The following is an 18,416-nucleotide window of genomic DNA, read 5'->3' as shown; positions in this document are numbered from 1 at the left end:
AAGGTGACTAAGCAAAAACAAACAAGCAAATCAAGAAACAAAATCTTCCAAAAAACAGGCATAAAAACTCTCATTTAAAATGTAAAAAACTAAATGGACCCCTTACACTGATGTACAGCTTCCTACAAAGATGCAACACTACATTCCTAGCTTAGAGAGCACATGCATACTCAATCAAACTCTCTTTTGAAACTAAAAGAAAAACAGGCTATGTGTATAGATATGTTGTATGTGTATGTGTGTATGTATGTAGGTACACAGATCTATGCCCATATGCATGCAGCTACGTTACTGCAATACTTGCAATACTTACAGTACGTATGCCATTGCAAATTACACCTGCATATGTTTGCAGGTACCAATGCGTATGCATCTAGCAGATCTATGACCAAATGCATGAAGCTACATTACTGCAATGCTTGGAGCAAGTATACCATTGCAAATACACCTGCATATGTTTGCAGGTACCAATGCATATGCATAGATGCATAAGCCTGCATGGGGGAGCAATATTGTGGTGCCTCTGCAAAACTCGTGGTTGTGCATGTGTGCAAAATAAGAGAAGAACCCGAGTCATGAAACTGCAGCCAGCCACAAAAAACTCTCATGATATCTCAACTTTACGTAAGATCGAGTCACCAATGGGAGTGCATGTGGTGTTGCACCTGTGCAATGGTGTGTGCATGTAGTGCAAAAAAAAAAGGGAGAAACCTGAGTCAAATGAAACTTCAGCCAGCCAGCTAGAAATTAGCAGAAACTGTCATAATGATCCTATCTTTTCACAAGATTCAGTGACCAAGTGCTGTCAAATAACTTGGACTAAAATCTCAACTTTTCATAAGATTGAGTGACAAGCTGCTGTCAAATAACTTCAACTAAAACCAGTAAACTTTTCCTAGTTAAGGACACTGCATATCAGCTTTGTTTGAGATGATCAACTCTGAATCTTGAAGACAGAAACTCCATGCCAAAACCATACATTCCCTATTGCAGAAACTACAACTGTAAGTGCAGGGGAACCAAAAACCCCCCTCCAGCAATGCCATTCCATTCATGAAAATTGACTGCAGAAGCTGCTGCTTTCGAGTTCTGCTGGAAAATCTTCCTAACTCCAAAGACACATGAAATTCAGCAGCTTCTACTGAGAGAACTTTTCTACTCCTTGGAGAGCTAACCCCTCCTTTCTCTCCTTGGGAGTCCCATTCTGGCTTTCGCATATCTGGGTTCAGTCAAAGACTTCCAAGTTCTTTTCACAACAAGAAATTATTCACTTCCTATGAAAAAGACTTCACAAGCACCATCAACAAACACTGTACAGGGGCATACAATCTAATTGTTTTCAGGAAACGCAGTTCATAAAGAAATAGAGGTACCACCCTTGAAAAACAAATAATGGATACTCTAGTCGCATTCCTCCACGATCTGACGAAGATAGCATATAGTTTTGGAGTTGTGTAAGAGCCTGAGTGGAGCAAGCCTCATCCTGAAAAACACATCAGTAATATTAATTCCAGTAATTTCAATACACTCGCTACCTTTCTAAGAGTACAAGCTCCAGCAAAACAGCGAATTTTTAGGACTACAAAAGGGGCACTTGGGGCTTTGACCCCCAAGTTGATTCAGTGAAACATATTGGAAAAGTGCACGAATACACAATTACGATACTCAACCTCCGAAAGCATAAAAACCTCTAAGGAGAAGGATACGTCTAATCTGATGACTAGCATGATTCCCTTAATGATACACTCATGTCAAAGAAACATAACCTAAGTATTTGGACAAAAGGTTAGATCTTTGGGTTACGTTAGGATAGGAATTCATCCTCTAAAAACACAACATAGTGCAGTTTCAATCCTCCATCATGCATAGCAGGGACTAGCTACTAAGACATCCCCACTGACGTCATCAGCGCCCAACAGTAAGTGTAGACCATAGTATAAAAATATGCTCTCACACATACAAATCCACACACCCACACATACTTGAGCATCCATTTATACAAAGTCTTCATACTGAGTTTCTGTCGGCACTCCGGAGGTGAAGGGAAGACTCAGCCATGACGAAGGCTAGCACTAAAGGAGAAGGCTAATCAAAAGGTAGTCCAAAATCTCTTCATTCAAGCTACAACTACTTATGAAGTCTAAACGTTTTCATTTTAGTCTCTCCCCAACGAGCATCTAAATCTAAATCTAGCTGATAGGGCAACGCACCATTTAAGATAGAAAGAATTATCACAAAACCAGCAAGCCGCAACTTGGACGAAAACTTCACAAGGTGAAATTTGCATGTCCGCTAATACGGCAAAAGCATATACCTAGATGAATCCAGGAACATTCCCATCATTTAATCCAGGAGCCTTGCTCATCATTTAATCAGAAGGCTGACACATGGTATTTTGACAGTGGTGCAACTAGGTGCACAACGCCCAGAAAGAACTTGTTTGATAAGTTGTCTTCTGCCCCTGTTGGCAATAAAGTTTCTTGTGCATCTTATCCTGGTCGAGGAATTGGGGAGATCTTACTCACAGCCATTGATGGCTCTCATCTTCCTTATTGTGACGTTTTGTTTGTTCCAGGAATCAAGAAGAATTTGGTATCTGTCCCATACTTCACAAAAAGGGGATATCGTGTCATTTTTGAAGATGTTAAGTGCACTATTCGAGATAGACAAATGAGTATGCCTTGGTAATGTCTAGTACTCTCCATCGAGGACTATTTTGCTTGATAGTTTTGAAGCATTCTTGGTAAAATAAATAGATTTTCTATTCCAAAGGATGGTGCTGTCCGGGCTTCTAGAAATTGCAGCTAATTCATAGTGATGTTTGTAGTTCCATAAGGATTCCATCCTTGGGAAACAGTCTCTACTTTGTCACATTTATTGATGAATTTTCAAGGTTTGCTTGGGTGTTTCCACTCAAGGAAAACTCAGAATATTTTATGGTCTTCAAGCACTTCATTGCTTTGGTTGAAAATCACCATTACTATAACGATGCCATGAAAACAAAAGCTTCATTCTCTATGTATTTAGAACAAACTTCATGATTAAATCCACGATTTACATCAAAGATAAAATAGATAACCCCAGATGCCAGCCTGGTTAATGCACTCCTAAGATAAGCCTAGAAAACGCAGGGTATAATGGAAGGGATGGATCTCATTGAGTATAAAGGTTCAGACATGGTCACAATCAACCAAAGATGCCATATGCTTAACATAGATAATAAATGTACACCCACCAAGGAGCTGTTGTGTTTCTAAGATTGACCAAAAGAGAAAATACATCAAAACAATAATTAGGATTCGTCAAAGAACCTTTTGAACTAGATGTGCGGAGTCACCAAACACAAAGTGATAATCAGGAAAAGGCAACGACAATACCACTGGGTGGCTCAATGAGTTTACGTCTAAACACCATGAAGTGACAGGTGAAGGACATGCCCCTAGCTGATGATTAACAAGTGTTCCAATCAAGGGGGTATGTTGGAGCCCCTAAGGGCCACGTGGTTAATGGTAAATAGTAGGAATAAGAATTAATGGTTGGTTGCACGCAGTTGTACACAGACACTAGAGGGATTAAGAACATAAGCACTTTGTAATTAAAAGGTCTTGAGCCATTTGCACACTTTTCCAGGATCAAAACAGCTAGGCAACATGAGGTGTGGGGCCCTCATGCAAATGGGCCAACCAGCAAGGAGGGAGGAGACATGGCATAAGCCAATGCCAAAACAGAGCAAAACTCCAGCTACCAATTGCATGTTCCAACCAAGAGTCCTCAATGCTTTCATGTATATCCCAGCATTTGTGCATTAGTTGCCTGACTCTTGAGCAAAGTTTGCCCTGCTTGTAAGACTAGGAAGATCTTAACGGTCCTTACGAGAGTCTTCCAAAAGGAAATAACATAATATCCATGGCAACTATATAAGCAGATATGCAGCAACAAGTCTATTGTTTTACCTGGAATTCAATGAACGCCACGGGCAGTCCAGCTTTTGTCTGCATCTTCAGTTTTAAAAAGCCTGGAAAACTGTAGATTTTGGAAAGTAGCATTAGAAACTTTGCATCAAGATAGCTGTTTCACTTTGACATAAAAGAACACAACAAATGTCATCCATCAACATGTTATATATTTCTGGTATTGGAGATCTGGATAGCTCACCTGGAAAGCAGATGAAACAGCTCAGCCTCAGTGCAGGATGGGCCAAGGTTGGCCACAAATAGAGTTGAACAAGGAGGATTACTTCCTGGAGCTGGCAAAGGGGGTAGGATAGTGGATCCCTGAGTTCAATACGAGCAGCAGGAAACTTTAATTTCCTCCCACCAGCTTTAGAAAACCTCATTGCATTACACAAAGACTACTTTGTACATACTTTTAAAGATACTAGCCTGCACAGTGCTACAAGAGCAGTTATATGCACAACAGGATTGTGTCAATTCCTTGTCCACATTACATTATCCTAGAAGCTGAACACCTCCACTCAGAAACTGTTCCCAAATATACAGGTCTGTCTTTGGGTGCGCAAAACCACCAAGCCTAAGCACATAAAAGCATGCCTAGACACCTACAATGTTAATATGTGAAACTGCGAGACCCATGACCTTTTCACAAAACACTATAAATGTGGAAACTTGCTGCCTGCTCCTGATTCAATTAAAGAGTAAACATGGCATGATAAAAAAGAAAGGAGATAAGGAGTCTGCTGTGGAAAACAGCATGGCATAAACTAGAATGCTCTCCTCCTCACATCTCAATAATGCTCTCCTCCGCACATCTGAATAAACCTTTCGTGTTGGAGACCAAGGATATCTACAGCTGATGTCACAGTTCACTAACATTATCTAAGAACAAAGTCCATCTCAAGACGATTCATTATGTCTGACCAGCTTAAATAAATGAGAGCAATGTCATTTCAAGGACTTCTCTAGCCTCGCGAAAATTCACTGAAATATTGTTCTATGTAGCACACGCATGTGATATGCTAGACGCTCAGATACCATCTAACCTCCACTGTCGAAGACAAATTGGGTATGGCTAAGATTGGTTGGCTGAAAACATTGACATGTATTAAGGAGAGATTCTTCACTGTAGCACGAGGAAAATATAAATTCATATTTTCTAAAGATTAGTTTCATGCTTAACCCTCCTACAACCATTATAAGTTATTCCAACAAGATACTAGCGAGGGCTGCATGCCAAGAAGACTGCCAAGGATCTGATGGTACCTTGTGACCAAAGAGCACTCTCTAAGAGAGGAGATGGGAAGCAATGGCCTGCATCTACAAGACCATAGATGAAGAATCAGCATTAAAAGAGGAGAATGCAGCATATCATCGTCAAAATGACTTCATGGAGTTCCTTACAAGAGCACACTAAACAAGGTGTAGTGATACAATTCCTCCCATTCGAGCACAGAAACGGCCGAGTCTTGGCATGCCTATGAGGCAAGGAATGCGTGAAATACATAAGCAATATGGAAATCCAAGATCGTTCCATGGCTTGGTATAATTCCCAAGAAAACTATCAGACACAACGAATCATTCAAATATTTGAGGATGATGCGTAGGTTGAGTTGACTTATATAGATTAAGCCATATATTGGCACTACCTCCAAAGCAAGTAAATCTGCTCCTTGAGCAAGCCAAAGGAGACTTCTATCAACAACATATTTGCATTATCCCATGCCTTCAAATGTCAAGCACATGCTTGGATCCCAATACAAGTATTGAATGGGGCTTAGAACAAATTCCAAATAATGGGGCTTGTACTCAATGCCACTCGTGCATACTACTTGCACTAATCAAAACCAGGGTTTGGTCCTCAAAATTCTAGATCATGGGGGTAAGTTCATCTCTTGGCTCAAGAACACTTTGCCTCCCCTTTGATTTCCGCAATCTAGATGGCACGCGAGATCCGCAAGGGAGGTGAGGCATACATAGTCTATGTCAACTCAACCAGTACAAAAGTTCCAACTAGGACCCCCGAACGGGAAGCTTTGCTTCAGCAATACCAAGACATTTTCCACATATCGAGTCTTCCTCCAACTTTACCACCGAGTCGGCCAGAGAACCATCATATTGAGCTCGTTCCTGAATCATCACCCCCCATCAAGCATCCTTAACGTCTTAGCAAGACGATGGAAGAGGAGCTTGAGCAACAGTTAGGGGAGTTGTTACGCAGTGGCTTCATCCGCCCCAGTAATTCACCGTATGCAGCTCCGATCCTTTTCATCAAGAAGGACAACTCAGCTTGGATGTGTGAATTACTGCGCATTGAACAAGTTGACCATCAAGCGCAGGTTCCTTGTGCCGAGGATTGATTACATCTTGGAGCGCCTGAACAAAGCCAAGATGTTCTTAAAGATTGATCTGAAGAGTGGGTATCCCCAAATCGGGATTCATGAGCTGAATATACTAAAGATGAGAAAAAGCCCAATATGAGTTCGTGGTGATGCCCTTCGGTCTCACAGGGGCACCCGCGTCCTTCAACCATATGATGCTCTAGATCTTCAAACCTTTTATCGCTAAGAGTGTCTTTGTGTCTGGATGACATTTTGATTTCTCAAAGAATCTAGCACAGCATATGCAACAGGTTCAACTACTAAAGGACAACCAAGTGTACATCAACACCAAGAAAAGCAGTTACTTCTTGGAGGAAGTACATTACTTGGAATACATCATCACTCCGACAAGTGTTTGCTTGGACCAAGCCAAGGTGAAGGATACATTGGAGTGGGAGGTACCTACCACAGCTCAAGAGGTTCGGATGTTTATGGGCATTTGCCAAGCATACAGGAAACATATCAAGGACTTAGGAAAAATTGAAGTTCCCATCACTAACGTTTTACAGGGAGTAAAAGCCAGGAAGTAGCCTATCACCTTCACTCCAGCAACTCTTTCATCCTTCGCCCAGCTAAAGGAGGCAGTCACCAAAGCATTGTCCCTAACATTGGCACAATGGGATCAACCCTTCGATGTACAAACTGATGCCTGCGATTATGCCATTGGAGCAATTTTGGGGCACCACGGTCACCCAAGTCGCATTTGAGGGACGCAAGTTGATTGCAACAGAGACCAGGTACTCAGTGTACGATAAGGAGTTATGTGCAATCATCCATGCCCTCAAGACATGGAAATATTGTTTTATATGGTCACAGTCCACACAGATCATCACGCCTGGCGGTGGCTTCAGACCATGCCTGTCGTTCAGTGGTCAGATTACCAAACGAGATGGAGCCATACTTTTCAGCAGTTTGGCGGCATGATCGAGTACCGGCCAGGATCAGAGAGAATGTCGTGGCAAATGCTCTTAGCCGACGAGAAATGGACCTCTATATACATAGTACAAGAGTCCTCTCCAAGTTTCTACACACATTGCTACAAACTCACGCTGGACGCACGACCTGACTACTATGCTATACATGACGGGTGGTTGTTCTTCAAAGGACCCCTTTGTGTATTGCCCCCATACCGTGCTACGATCCTCTATGATATGCACAGTTCTCTAGCCGGCGAACACAGAGGGAGTGCAAGCACTCTCGAGAAGATTGAGCGCAAATTTTGCTGGCCACATTTACGCAGTGATGTTCATCAATATGTCTCTCACTAGCCCATTGAGATCCCGGATCAGCCTTTTGAGCAAATTAGCATGGACTTTGTTACGGACCTTCCGCCAGCTATTGGTACCAAGAACACCATGTGCCTAACCATTGCAGACAGGTTTAGCAAATTTGTCATGCTTATTCCATGCAAAGGTACAATCGACACAAAGGACACAGCCGGTAGTTTTCTCAGATGGCCCTATATCATTGTATCCGACAAGGATTCCAAATTCACTAGTCACTTTTTTTTCCCCAAAGAATTCACTAGTCACTTTTGGAGAGCCATGTTCGACAACTTTGGTACCAAACTCATTTCTCCAGTGGTTTTTATCCGCAATCAGATGGCGAGACAGAAGTCTACAACCAGCTATCGTTCGACATTCTGAAGTGCTATGTTGCAGATGCTCAATCCCGTGGGAGCAGATTTACCACTAGTTCAAGGGATCCTGAACAACACCCATTCTTCCAGCGTGGGTTTTTTGGCAAGAAACCTAAGTCCTCTCTCACCAGGACATCCAAGAACGTATACGAAGCTGATCGTATCATAGAGACCTATGAGCAGATCATGGAGTCAATGAATGACCGCTTTGCCAGAGCCCAGGAGACCTACCGAATGCACGCCAACAAGCACAGGCGTGACTGAGTTACAAGGAAGGGCGCGGGTCTATCTTCGGATCATGAAGAAACGCCTCAAGCAGATTGGGAGGAAGTGCCCAAAGCTCTCTCATCGAAGCTTTGGCCCTTTTCCAATAGTCAAAGCAGTGAATGATGTGGCCATAAAGTTGCAGTTACCTACGACATGGACCATGCATCCAGTTTTTCATGCCACGCAGGTGCAGGTGGAGCAGTCGCAGGCCACATGGCAGCAATGACATTGGCAGTCAGCACTGACTGACACATCAGCAGACAGGGACAGTGCAGCCTTCTCCCAGTCGGTGCAGCAGCAGCAGGGTTGGCTATCCAGTCAGTTCTTTCAGTGCCCAAGAGGGCCTATAAAAGGCAGCCCCTTGGCCCAGCCCTTTAGGCATCCATTCATTCAGTTACATATTCCTCTTCGGAGGTCCCCGTTTATTCCCCTCAGAGTCTCTCACTCACCCTCACAGGTTCCACATGGATTTATGAGTGTGATCTGCTTCCAGTCTATCTCTTTCAGTTAGTATTTGAGGAGAGAGAGTGAGTGAGTGTTTCTCCCCTTACAATCACGGGGGCTGAACCCATGGGGGCTCAACTGAGTTTTTCACACAAGCACATCCGTTACACCCATGATATAGACCTAAAATCTATATCATCGGTGTAACGGATGTACTTGTGTGAAAAAAGGTGTGCATGATCCGTAAAAGTTTGATGTTTGTCCTGGTTTGGAGCACACTCTTATATACATGTTTTTGATGTCCTGCATGCTGTGCACTTCTCACATCTAAGCTTCGATTTATGATATTGTGTGCACCATGATCTCACTTTAAGTTGTGTGAGCTTGGGGAAGTCTTCCGCTGTGGGAAGTTGGTTGTAGCAAGCGAGCTCTCTATTACATTTGGCATGGTATCTGGACCTTTGTCGTGCAAGTTCGAGCAAGCCTAGTTTCTCTGACCCCCAGGACATGGACGTGATCAGTTGCATTCAACCAAGCCAAGGACTCACCTATATATGGCGAGGCACAACTGTAGCAATGACACACACAAGATGAAGACAGAGATCTTGACTAATAATGTGCATAACACAATTTGCACTTGTTAATAACCTTCATCTCTCTCATTCAACTTCATTACTTTAGTGGTGTTTGCAGTAGTTATCATCCAGCATACACTCAGCTGCATGCCAGGTTACAATTCATCAAAAAAACAGGTTTCACTTCTCATTGGCTCGCACAATGGTCTATGGTATGTCAGTTTTGTGTTGTATTCTTCATCTTCTTTATATCATCTATGACCCTCATTCTAGGTTTTCTAAGAGGCTGTTCCTTGAATGTCGGAAACATTTTCATTGAATGTATCCTCGCTTAGCGGAACTATGCCGGCCCCTTTCCATTTTATAACGAAAGCAGATTTATGATCACCCCATTTGTGAGCCTATACTCAGGCATTTATGTAAAAATCAAAATGCTGAGTTTCTGTATTTCTCCAAGATCAAAGCCAGACTCACAATCTATATAATTAGCTGTAGCACAAGCCAACTCTTGATTTGCACAAACAGCTCAACTAAGACTTGCAAGTGAGGTTGTACAGCAGAGTACTAATAGAGCTCTAGCACCTAAAACTAGAAATGCTAGCTCATATTCTCAGGTTCTTACAACTGGAGTTCCAAAAACATGTAGACCAGTCAACAGTGTCTTTCGAAGCCAAACAAGGCATAGATTACTGAATGCATTTTAAGGCTAATACAGCCCACACGACCTGACCCTGTAATCATATGAACTTCCTAGAACTAGCCCCAAACTCTTATTCAGTACAGCCACTATGTACTACCAAATCGCATCCATAGAACAACAAAAATTATGCCCCCTGATAAAATACAGAACTATACATACAAAATCTCTAGTAGATATAAGGATAAAATAAAAAGGCATCCCTGACCTTTGTGAAAACATGTGAATAATGTCACGGAAACTAAGCCTCTTGCAAACAGACATAATATAAATACAGAAATCCAATGGATCCACAAAGAAACAGAAATAACATCCTTTCAATTGCTCTGTCATGCAAGCGATGCAGCTGAAACAAAAATTGAACGAATTTTTGAGCAAACAAAATTTTGACCTTTGCACAAACCTTGCAGAAACAGCCTACTCAAATTACAAAATGAACAAACATGCTTCCTTGCAAATGCCCAAACTTACCATCATCATACTGGAAATGCCATCATGTACGCCATAGGGAGGCCCCACACTGCTAATTGAATACCAAAAATGTTTGTCAGAGAACGATAAGATAAGCACCATCATTTTTGGAAAAAAACCAGTTGTCGAGTCTTCATTATGGAAATAATAATTTTGCATGAATTTGGGTTTTCTGAGACAATGTTATGCAGATACTTCTTAAAATCTACGCCTCCAGTTGGTGAGACAACATTCCTCTTTGGTGCCAAAAGAAAGTGCATGTGTCAACCTCTGTGAGGGTGGGTACCCACTTATGTCGCTGTAAACGGAGTGCCCATATCCAGGCATGTGCACAGTGCCGCCAACCCCTGTGAGTGTGCAATGTGCCAAACATGTGGAAGATGAGCTATATCAAGTGTGGATTCAGGGCTCAATATCAAAACCTCAATCTAAAAACATAAACTGGTGTGCATCAATTAGATCTACTTCAGAAAGCAAGTAATTTTTATAATTTCACTTTTTTTTTATAATCATACTCATATGACTACAAGTAGTGGCAAATTCACATACAGAATTGATGTAACAAAGGATGCATACAGATATCAGGCATACCGTGATCACTTATCACTCCTGGGACACCTGTAGGTCCTCTAGGTTTTTTCTCAAAGGAAGAAAAGGCTCCGTCCTCTGGTGTGACACAATGACAGACATCCCCCCCCCCCCCCACACACACAAAAAGAAAGGTACCATCCGATAAGTAGAAATAAAACTGGGAGATAAGCAACAACATACTTCAGTATATTGCTAGCACCAACAAAAAAATACCTCCACGTGGGCGCTTTGCTCTTGAATTGGCCCTTGCAAGTTCAATATGGAGGGTAGATGACGATGCCGGATCAAATTTGAGACCCTGCAAGACCCCACACAACAAACACGATAATGCAGCCCACATAGGGACAATTTTCAACAAAAAGTAAGCATTCCTTCTAGTGAAACTTACATTCAAAGCTTCCTTCGCAGCTAATGCTGATGATTGGTCTATAAATACAGCAAACGCAACAATCTGCAAAAAGAGAGTGCAAGATGATCAGGGCAGCCTCTTAAGGATCCTATGTAGTCTCCACACTATGCAGAATTAACCTCTTAAAAAGGCATATAAAATGAGCTTCAACATAAGAACAGACAACCCTGACATGTGCATCAAAACCAAATGAGACCTATGAGGAGAATGCCCTTCCCAAAAACTCAGAACGTTTGTTTCATGTGTAACCTCCTTACTTGTTAGTCGTTCTTTGCAAAGGATTGAAGATTGTTCAAAGCGTAATCAAAAACATATCTACCCAATATTACAAAGCATGTTACAGTCCATATAGCTCAAAAGGACACACAAATGCAGATCAATCCCTGCTAACATTGCCGACTCCAAGAACAAGCCCTAAGGTCACATACATTTACACATAAACAGGCATACAGAACATCTCGTACTTGCAAGCCCAGGCCCCAATATAACAGCGGCTACCATTTGAAGAAGGCTTTATTTAAAGGAGGGGACTAACCATCGTACAAGAGATTTCAACATTTTGAAACAAACTGCAAAGACTACATAAGAAACTAACATAAACACTTTCTTGAGATCATCTAAAAGTGAAGCTATTCAATCAACCCTCCCTGACATCAGGGTACATATATTCCCTTATAATGATGCTCCCATGAGAAATCAGCACTTTCGAATGCCCGGCACACTACAAACATCCAGATGCATCCCAAAACAGACGAAGGTGCTTTAAGGTAAGAGCACCAGGAATTGCAGCTTTGACTTTGTTGCATCACATAGACACCCAGTGGTAAAAGCCATAAACACACATACTTCCCACATGCATATAGCCACATACACATGAAGACATACATTTATACAAAGGTTATCATCTAAACCTTTGTCAAAATCTAGGGCAGACTCAGTTAAATTATTCATGATAAAGGCTGGCAGCTTTGCTCCAAATTATTTGGGGTACTATCAAAAGAAGCATACAAGACTAAAATTGTAGTGACAAGTGGTGGTGCATTAAACAAAAAAACGAAGGTGCAATCTACACATCCCTTGGTACATTGATGAATCCAGATAAACTATGCAAATTTTCACCTTCTGATCATGACAAACAAGGCAATAACTAGTGGTCATCAACTTTATCAACACCAAACATGTGCTCGTGTGCAACCACAAGGGAATGCATTTTAAAGATCCTCATATCAAGTTTTAATCGAAGCTCCAAAGACAAGGAACGCGGTCTAGCGAATGAGGGCTAGAGCTTAGAAAGAAATCTGAGCCCAAACCTTGCCATTCAAGCCACAGTGACTTGTGAAGTCACCATTGTTTCGTTGTCATTTCTCCTCCGAATAGCTAAGGAAAGGCACAAAGGAATAGCAAAAAAATAACTGAAATAAGGGCTAAAAACATAGACCACTCGCAAATCTGTAACAGACTACAATACCAACAACCTTAGGCATGCTATCAATGAAAAAGCTTAGGTCACATCATGAACATATACAAACTACCCACACAATGAAGCTATGCTAGTTGTCCTTCCACTCATTGGTGAGGAAAATATGGGAGCTACACATGCTACAATCATGGCAAACAGCTATAACCATGGGTTTACTGCCCGTCAAGAAGATGTAGACATTGTGAATTTGTCAAAAGTATCCTAATCAAACAGTGTGGCACGCATCCTCAAGCATCATTCTCACAATATTTATCTGATGTGTGACTCCAACTCAGCACCACCTTAGCATTGTCCCGATTCATTAGCATTAATTTTGCCAAGGATGGCACACGTGATACTAGACAAATTGGCAAAAGTAGCTCGAGTCACAGTTAGGTCTGTATGCATGCAAATGGTTTTTCCGTATGCGATCCATACCTACGGCCATCTGTACATGCCTTTTGGGGGCCAAAAAAATCGAGATTCCAACCTTATAAAAAACGATTTCCACGCATTTTTTGATCCGTACACCGTACTGCCACGCTTCCAACCTTGCCCATACACTTGACTCGCCCGTACCTTCCATTGTACACATCACTTTGGGAACTTTTTGGCAATCCAATAACAATTTGTGGTAACAATAGATCACTCACCAAGTAGTCGGTGCCTTGCTTTTAAGAGAAAATAAAAGGTTTTATATTTCTCAAAATTCATGTTAGTTTCATTCACACATTGTGATGATGTAGGCATTCAGGTGTCATTCGAATACATAGCCTTGTGTTTCTAGACTATTAAATAAGTATGGAATCCTTGGGATATGTGCTTGAAGTCCACTTTATGAGCTTGGATGCTCTTTTAACTTGTTTATTGGATGGTTTTGTGCCCTAAATTTGTGCCATTAGTGCATTCCAGTTGTGTAAAATGTAGATAGGTATTAGGCATGCAATGAATTTGTTGAGTTTATTGGAGGGGTTCTACTCAAGGGGTGGAACTCAAGTTCAAATATCATGTGAAATTCTTGTCTTTGAAAGGATTTTGGGAGTGCCTTCCTATGCTTGTTTGAAGGAGTTAGGTCCTTTATAGGCTTGACTAGCACATATTAACCTGCTCGGAACAAGGTTTTTTCTTCTAGTTTCGACCAGATTATCATGATTCATGTTGTTTGTGGGTAAGGATCCAAGCAAGGTCATCACCAAAAGGCCACTTCGTGAAAGTATACAACTCCAAGACCCAAGTCTTGAATTGGACTTTGCTCTCTCGAGGGCCTATATAAGTAGCTCTTGCCCTTTTCTTCCCCTCACTGCTCAAGAGTCAGCCCTTCACCTCAGCCCTTGTGCAGCGTCTACCTGCTCCAAGCGTAAGTCGTCACCATACAACTACAACCTACCTCTATGCCTGCTCCAAACGTCAACCCTTCAAGGTAATGGCTATGGCTGCTCTCTTTTCCCATTTTGCAGCAGCTATGGCTTCAAGTCCTCTTTTGCAAATTGCTCCTTTGCCTTATTTGCTCTCTTTTGCAAATTTACAGCTTGTAAGTCTGCAAATGGGAAGACAAAAAGGACCAGAATGGGAATTGTAGAGACGTTAAATCCTTTGGGAAGGGCCAGTACACTTGTAAATGTAAATATTGCCCTCATTCATGGGATGGAGGACCGACCCGCATACGGGCACATTTTCTTGGGCTTGGGGGCTTGGGGGTTGAGAAGTGTATACCTAGATGAATCCAGGAACATTCCCAAACTCATCCTCTAAAAACACAACATAGTGCAATTTCAATCTCATATAGTCACTCATAAGCTTGAAAACCATAAACTCCATCACGCATAGCAAGGACTAGCTACTATGACATCCCCACTGACGGCATCAACACCCAATAGAGGGGGTTGAGAAGTGTACCACTCCTCCCAAATATGTAAAAGATACTTGTCGAAGATTACAAGCAAATGCAGCTCTAAAAATGGCTGCAAAACAACTTGATGCAGATGTGGCTGATTTGGGGGATGCCTCAGTGAGTGGTACTACAAGTGGAAAACCATCTGCCAATGCATGAGCCAAAACAAAAGAAACAGAAGATGTCAAAGGGAGCCTTGGCCAACGCATGAGAGTCATGGGCACGGAAGGATGCATAATATTACTCTCCGTCATTTTTTCTTTGCAGAGGATATTCCTCATTGGAAGGTGAGGAGCCCTTATTTTTTGGAGATGGTTCGTGCCATTGGCCAAGTTGGGCCTACCTTCAAGCCTCCATCCTACAATGTTTTGCGCACAAAGAAGCTAACTAATGAAGCAGTATGCATAGATCAAGAGATGCTACAGTTATGGGATAAGTGGAAAAAATATGGCTGCAGCATAACTTGTGATGGCTGGTCTGACACTCAGCGCCGGCCTATAATCAATATCATGGTCTCATGCATATTTGGCTCAGCCTTCTTGAAGTTAGTGGACACAATTGGGCAGTATAAGTCAAGGGAGTAATCTTTGGAATACTGAAACATGTCATTCTTGATTAGTGCAGGTCTATATGGACAATGCATCTAACTGTGTGTGGACACGAGGATTGGTGGAGGAAGTATGGCCTCATATTTTCTATACCAGATGCACATGCCATTGCCTTGACCTCCTCTTTGAGGACATTGGAAAGCTTGCATGGGTGAAGCCAGTGTTGGTACATGCTAACATGATTGTCACAATTGTTACCCGGAAACACACCGTGTTAGCAATGTATAGAAAATTCAGCTATAAGGAATTGGTGAAACTAGCACAAACACAGTTTGCTTGCATATACTAGATGAATCCATGAACATTCCCAAACTCATCCTCTAAAAACACAACATAGTGCAATTTCAATCTCATGATAGTCACTCATAAGGTTGAACACATAAACTCCATCACGCATAGCAGGGACTAGCTACTATGGCATCCCTACTGACGTCATCAGCGCCCAACAGTGGGTGTAGACCATAGTATAAAGATATATACTCACACATACAAATCCACACACCCACACATACTTGAGCATCTATTTATACAAAGTCTTCAAACTGAGTTTTTGTCGGCATTCCGGAGGTGAAGGGCAGCCATGATGAAGGCTACCACTAAAGGAGAAGGCTAATAAAAAAGTAGCCCAAAATCTCTTCATTCAAGCTACAACTGCTTGTGAAGTCTAAATGATTTCATTTGATTCTCTCCCAAACAAGCATCTAAATCGAGCTGAAAGGGCAACGCACCATTTAAGATAGAAAGAATTATCGCAATACCAGTAGGCTGCAACATAAACGAAAACTTCACAAGGTGAAATTTGCATGTCCGCTAATACGGCAGAAGCATATACCTAGATGAACTGCTCGCTTTGCAAGCGGATACAGAGGGAGAAGAGATTGAAGCCCCTATTGTTACACTTACAGGAAGGATGGATATTGTTGTAGCTTCAAGCAGCTCTAGTCTTTTGGAGTCCCATGGCGAGGCAAATGAGGATGATAGTGATGAGGAGGAGGAGGAGGAGGAGGAGGAGGAGGAGGAGGGTGGTGTGGGGATTGATGCAGATGATGATGAGAATGAGGATGAGGATGAGCAAGAGGATGAGAATGAAGATGCAGCTTGAGGCTCGAGCCTCATCGGTTGTGATTCATAAATTGTCATGCACTTAAGGCTTTATTTCTGGGCTGTGGCAGCCTTTTCTTTATGATATATTGCCGTTCATGTATTCGTTGTAGTTACTAGTATTTACCCTTTGATCATAATATTTTGGTGTAGTATTGATCTATGATCTATTTCACAAACGAAAGGATGCAGAAAAGAAGTTAAACTCAGCAACTCAAGAAGATTAACAAATAACCACACCTGCAACTCAATGAAACTAAATCAAACAATAACAACTAATTAAACAAGACGAAAGATGGAGTAAAAATGCCTCGAATAAGTGAAAAAGAGACTCATCAATATACACTCACTCATAACACACACGTACACACAATTTAAATATCAACATACGCACTCCTCGCTAAAGCACAACTCCTTCCAGCAATTCGGCAATAGTTCTTATAGAAATTGCATTGCCTTCATAAGACTATAAAGTAACCAATCTTACAGATTCCATTTGATTTGAAAAACAAACGAAAAAACAATGAGAGGGAGGAGGACATAACAAAGCTAAATGTAAACAAGAAAAATAACTAAGTGAGCAAAGCTATCAGATCAAGAATTTGAAAGATCGTTAAAATACTTGGGTGAACCCGAGCTTATTAAGCTATAAATTCAGACCCAAAAACAGGAAAAAAGAAGAAGAAGAAATAAACGAAAAGACAGCGAGAGAAATATGAGAAGTTACTGATTCGAACAAAATAAATAATCAACGGAGGAGGGAGAGGATATATCAAAGCAAAACATTACCCAAGACCCGATAACGTCCAAAAGTACAAAGTTGAAGACTGAAATAGTACATTTGCAAATATGCCACGATAAAAAGGTTCATGAGATACAATCTACGACAGAAAGGGCGTAAAGCTGGCCCAATTTGCATAGTTAAACGAAACCCGCATTCTGCAGATGAACCGGTTCAGAACTTGAAAGGAATAACCATTGTCTCATTATTTTACTCTACTGATGGAAGCCGAGTCTACGTACCAATCGTAAAGAATTTGAAACAAAACGCACGATTTGTTCAAAAACCCTAAGCGCATGAATGCCGAAACAAATGAAGACAAAGCAGTGGCAAATACGAAAGCAGAACCGATAATGAAATGACTGCACAAACTGGAGGTTGAAAGCAAATCAAGAAGGGGAAGATGCAAGCAAACCTGGTAACCACGGCCAGTGTACTTGAGCTGACAAGATTCATAGCCACGATGGGTGCGAAAGAGGTTGTAGATCTCGCGTTCTTTGATATCATCAGGGAGGCCAGAGATGAAGAGAGTGCGGACTTCATCTTTGGAATCCTGCTCGCCCATTTTTTTCTGAAGCCTGTGGAAAGCTTGCAAAGCTCACAACAAGAGCCACACAACAACAAAAACCAGTTCTTGGGGAGAGTCTCTCCCCTACCTTCTTGGTTCTCCTCCTCTCACTCTATCACACAAGATAATGTAAATCTTTCAACCTTCCTTCAAACCTAATAATTTTATCCTTTCCATCCCTTGCCCCTTAAACGCTTGTGTGTATATGTGCCCCTCCTCAGTTCAAGCCCCCTGGTTAGCTCATGATCCTATGTTGGTCACCCCATATCGGGCCGTTTTTGGCACTTTCAATTTCAGTAGAGCGCTAATAATATTATTATTATTAATAATAACAAGATGAGGTTACCTCAGTGGGCTTGCTTTTGTGTTTATGAGATGAGAGAGTATGTTTTTGGCTATGTTTGTATGGTTGTGTACAGTAACAAATGGTCGGACCAGTAAATGTAATTTGTCCCTGTTATTGCACTTGCATTGTTGGAGTTAGTCCATATGTGATCTATAGTTGTTCCATGGATCGTAGTGCTGCTTGGAATTAATTGTCGCATCCCATGTTGTGAAAACATTTTCTTAAGGTTCGTTCG

General features: G+C 41.7%; 1 protein-coding gene across 2 annotated transcripts; it reads right to left on the bottom strand.

Moving 5' to 3' along the window:
• Positions 1–670: 670 nt before the first annotated feature.
• LOC147895192 (cell wall integrity protein scw1-like) lies at positions 671–18,096 on the bottom strand. 2 transcript variants are annotated; one of them, XM_087383601.1, is made up of 10 exons: positions 17,683–18,096; positions 11,407–11,469; positions 11,232–11,316; positions 11,019–11,093; positions 10,696–10,774; positions 10,428–10,479; positions 4,156–4,274; positions 3,954–4,023; positions 1,401–1,483; positions 671–1,219 (listed from the first exon to the last, which is right to left on the bottom strand). In XM_087383601.1, the coding sequence occupies exons 1-10, from the start codon at positions 17,830–17,832 to the stop codon at positions 1,171–1,173; spliced, it is 825 nt and encodes a 274-aa protein (XP_087239727.1). In that variant the 5' UTR covers positions 17,833–18,096; the 3' UTR covers positions 671–1,170. The 2 variants fall into 2 exon arrangements, with proteins under 2 accessions (XP_087239727.1, XP_087239728.1); XM_087383602.1 differs by having other exon boundaries at positions 675–1,219; positions 10,428–10,476; positions 17,683–18,092.
• Positions 18,097–18,416: the final 320 nt, after the last annotated feature.

Source organism: Dipteris shenzhenensis, chromosome 13, assembly GCF_047967505.1.
Source record: "Dipteris shenzhenensis isolate YYH24624 ecotype China chromosome 13, Dip_SZ_1.0, whole genome shotgun sequence".
Taxonomy (NCBI): Eukaryota; Viridiplantae; Streptophyta; class Polypodiopsida; order Gleicheniales; family Dipteridaceae; genus Dipteris; species Dipteris shenzhenensis.
Note: the sequence above shows the minus strand (reverse complement) of the source record. Positions and strands in the feature narration are given on the sequence as shown.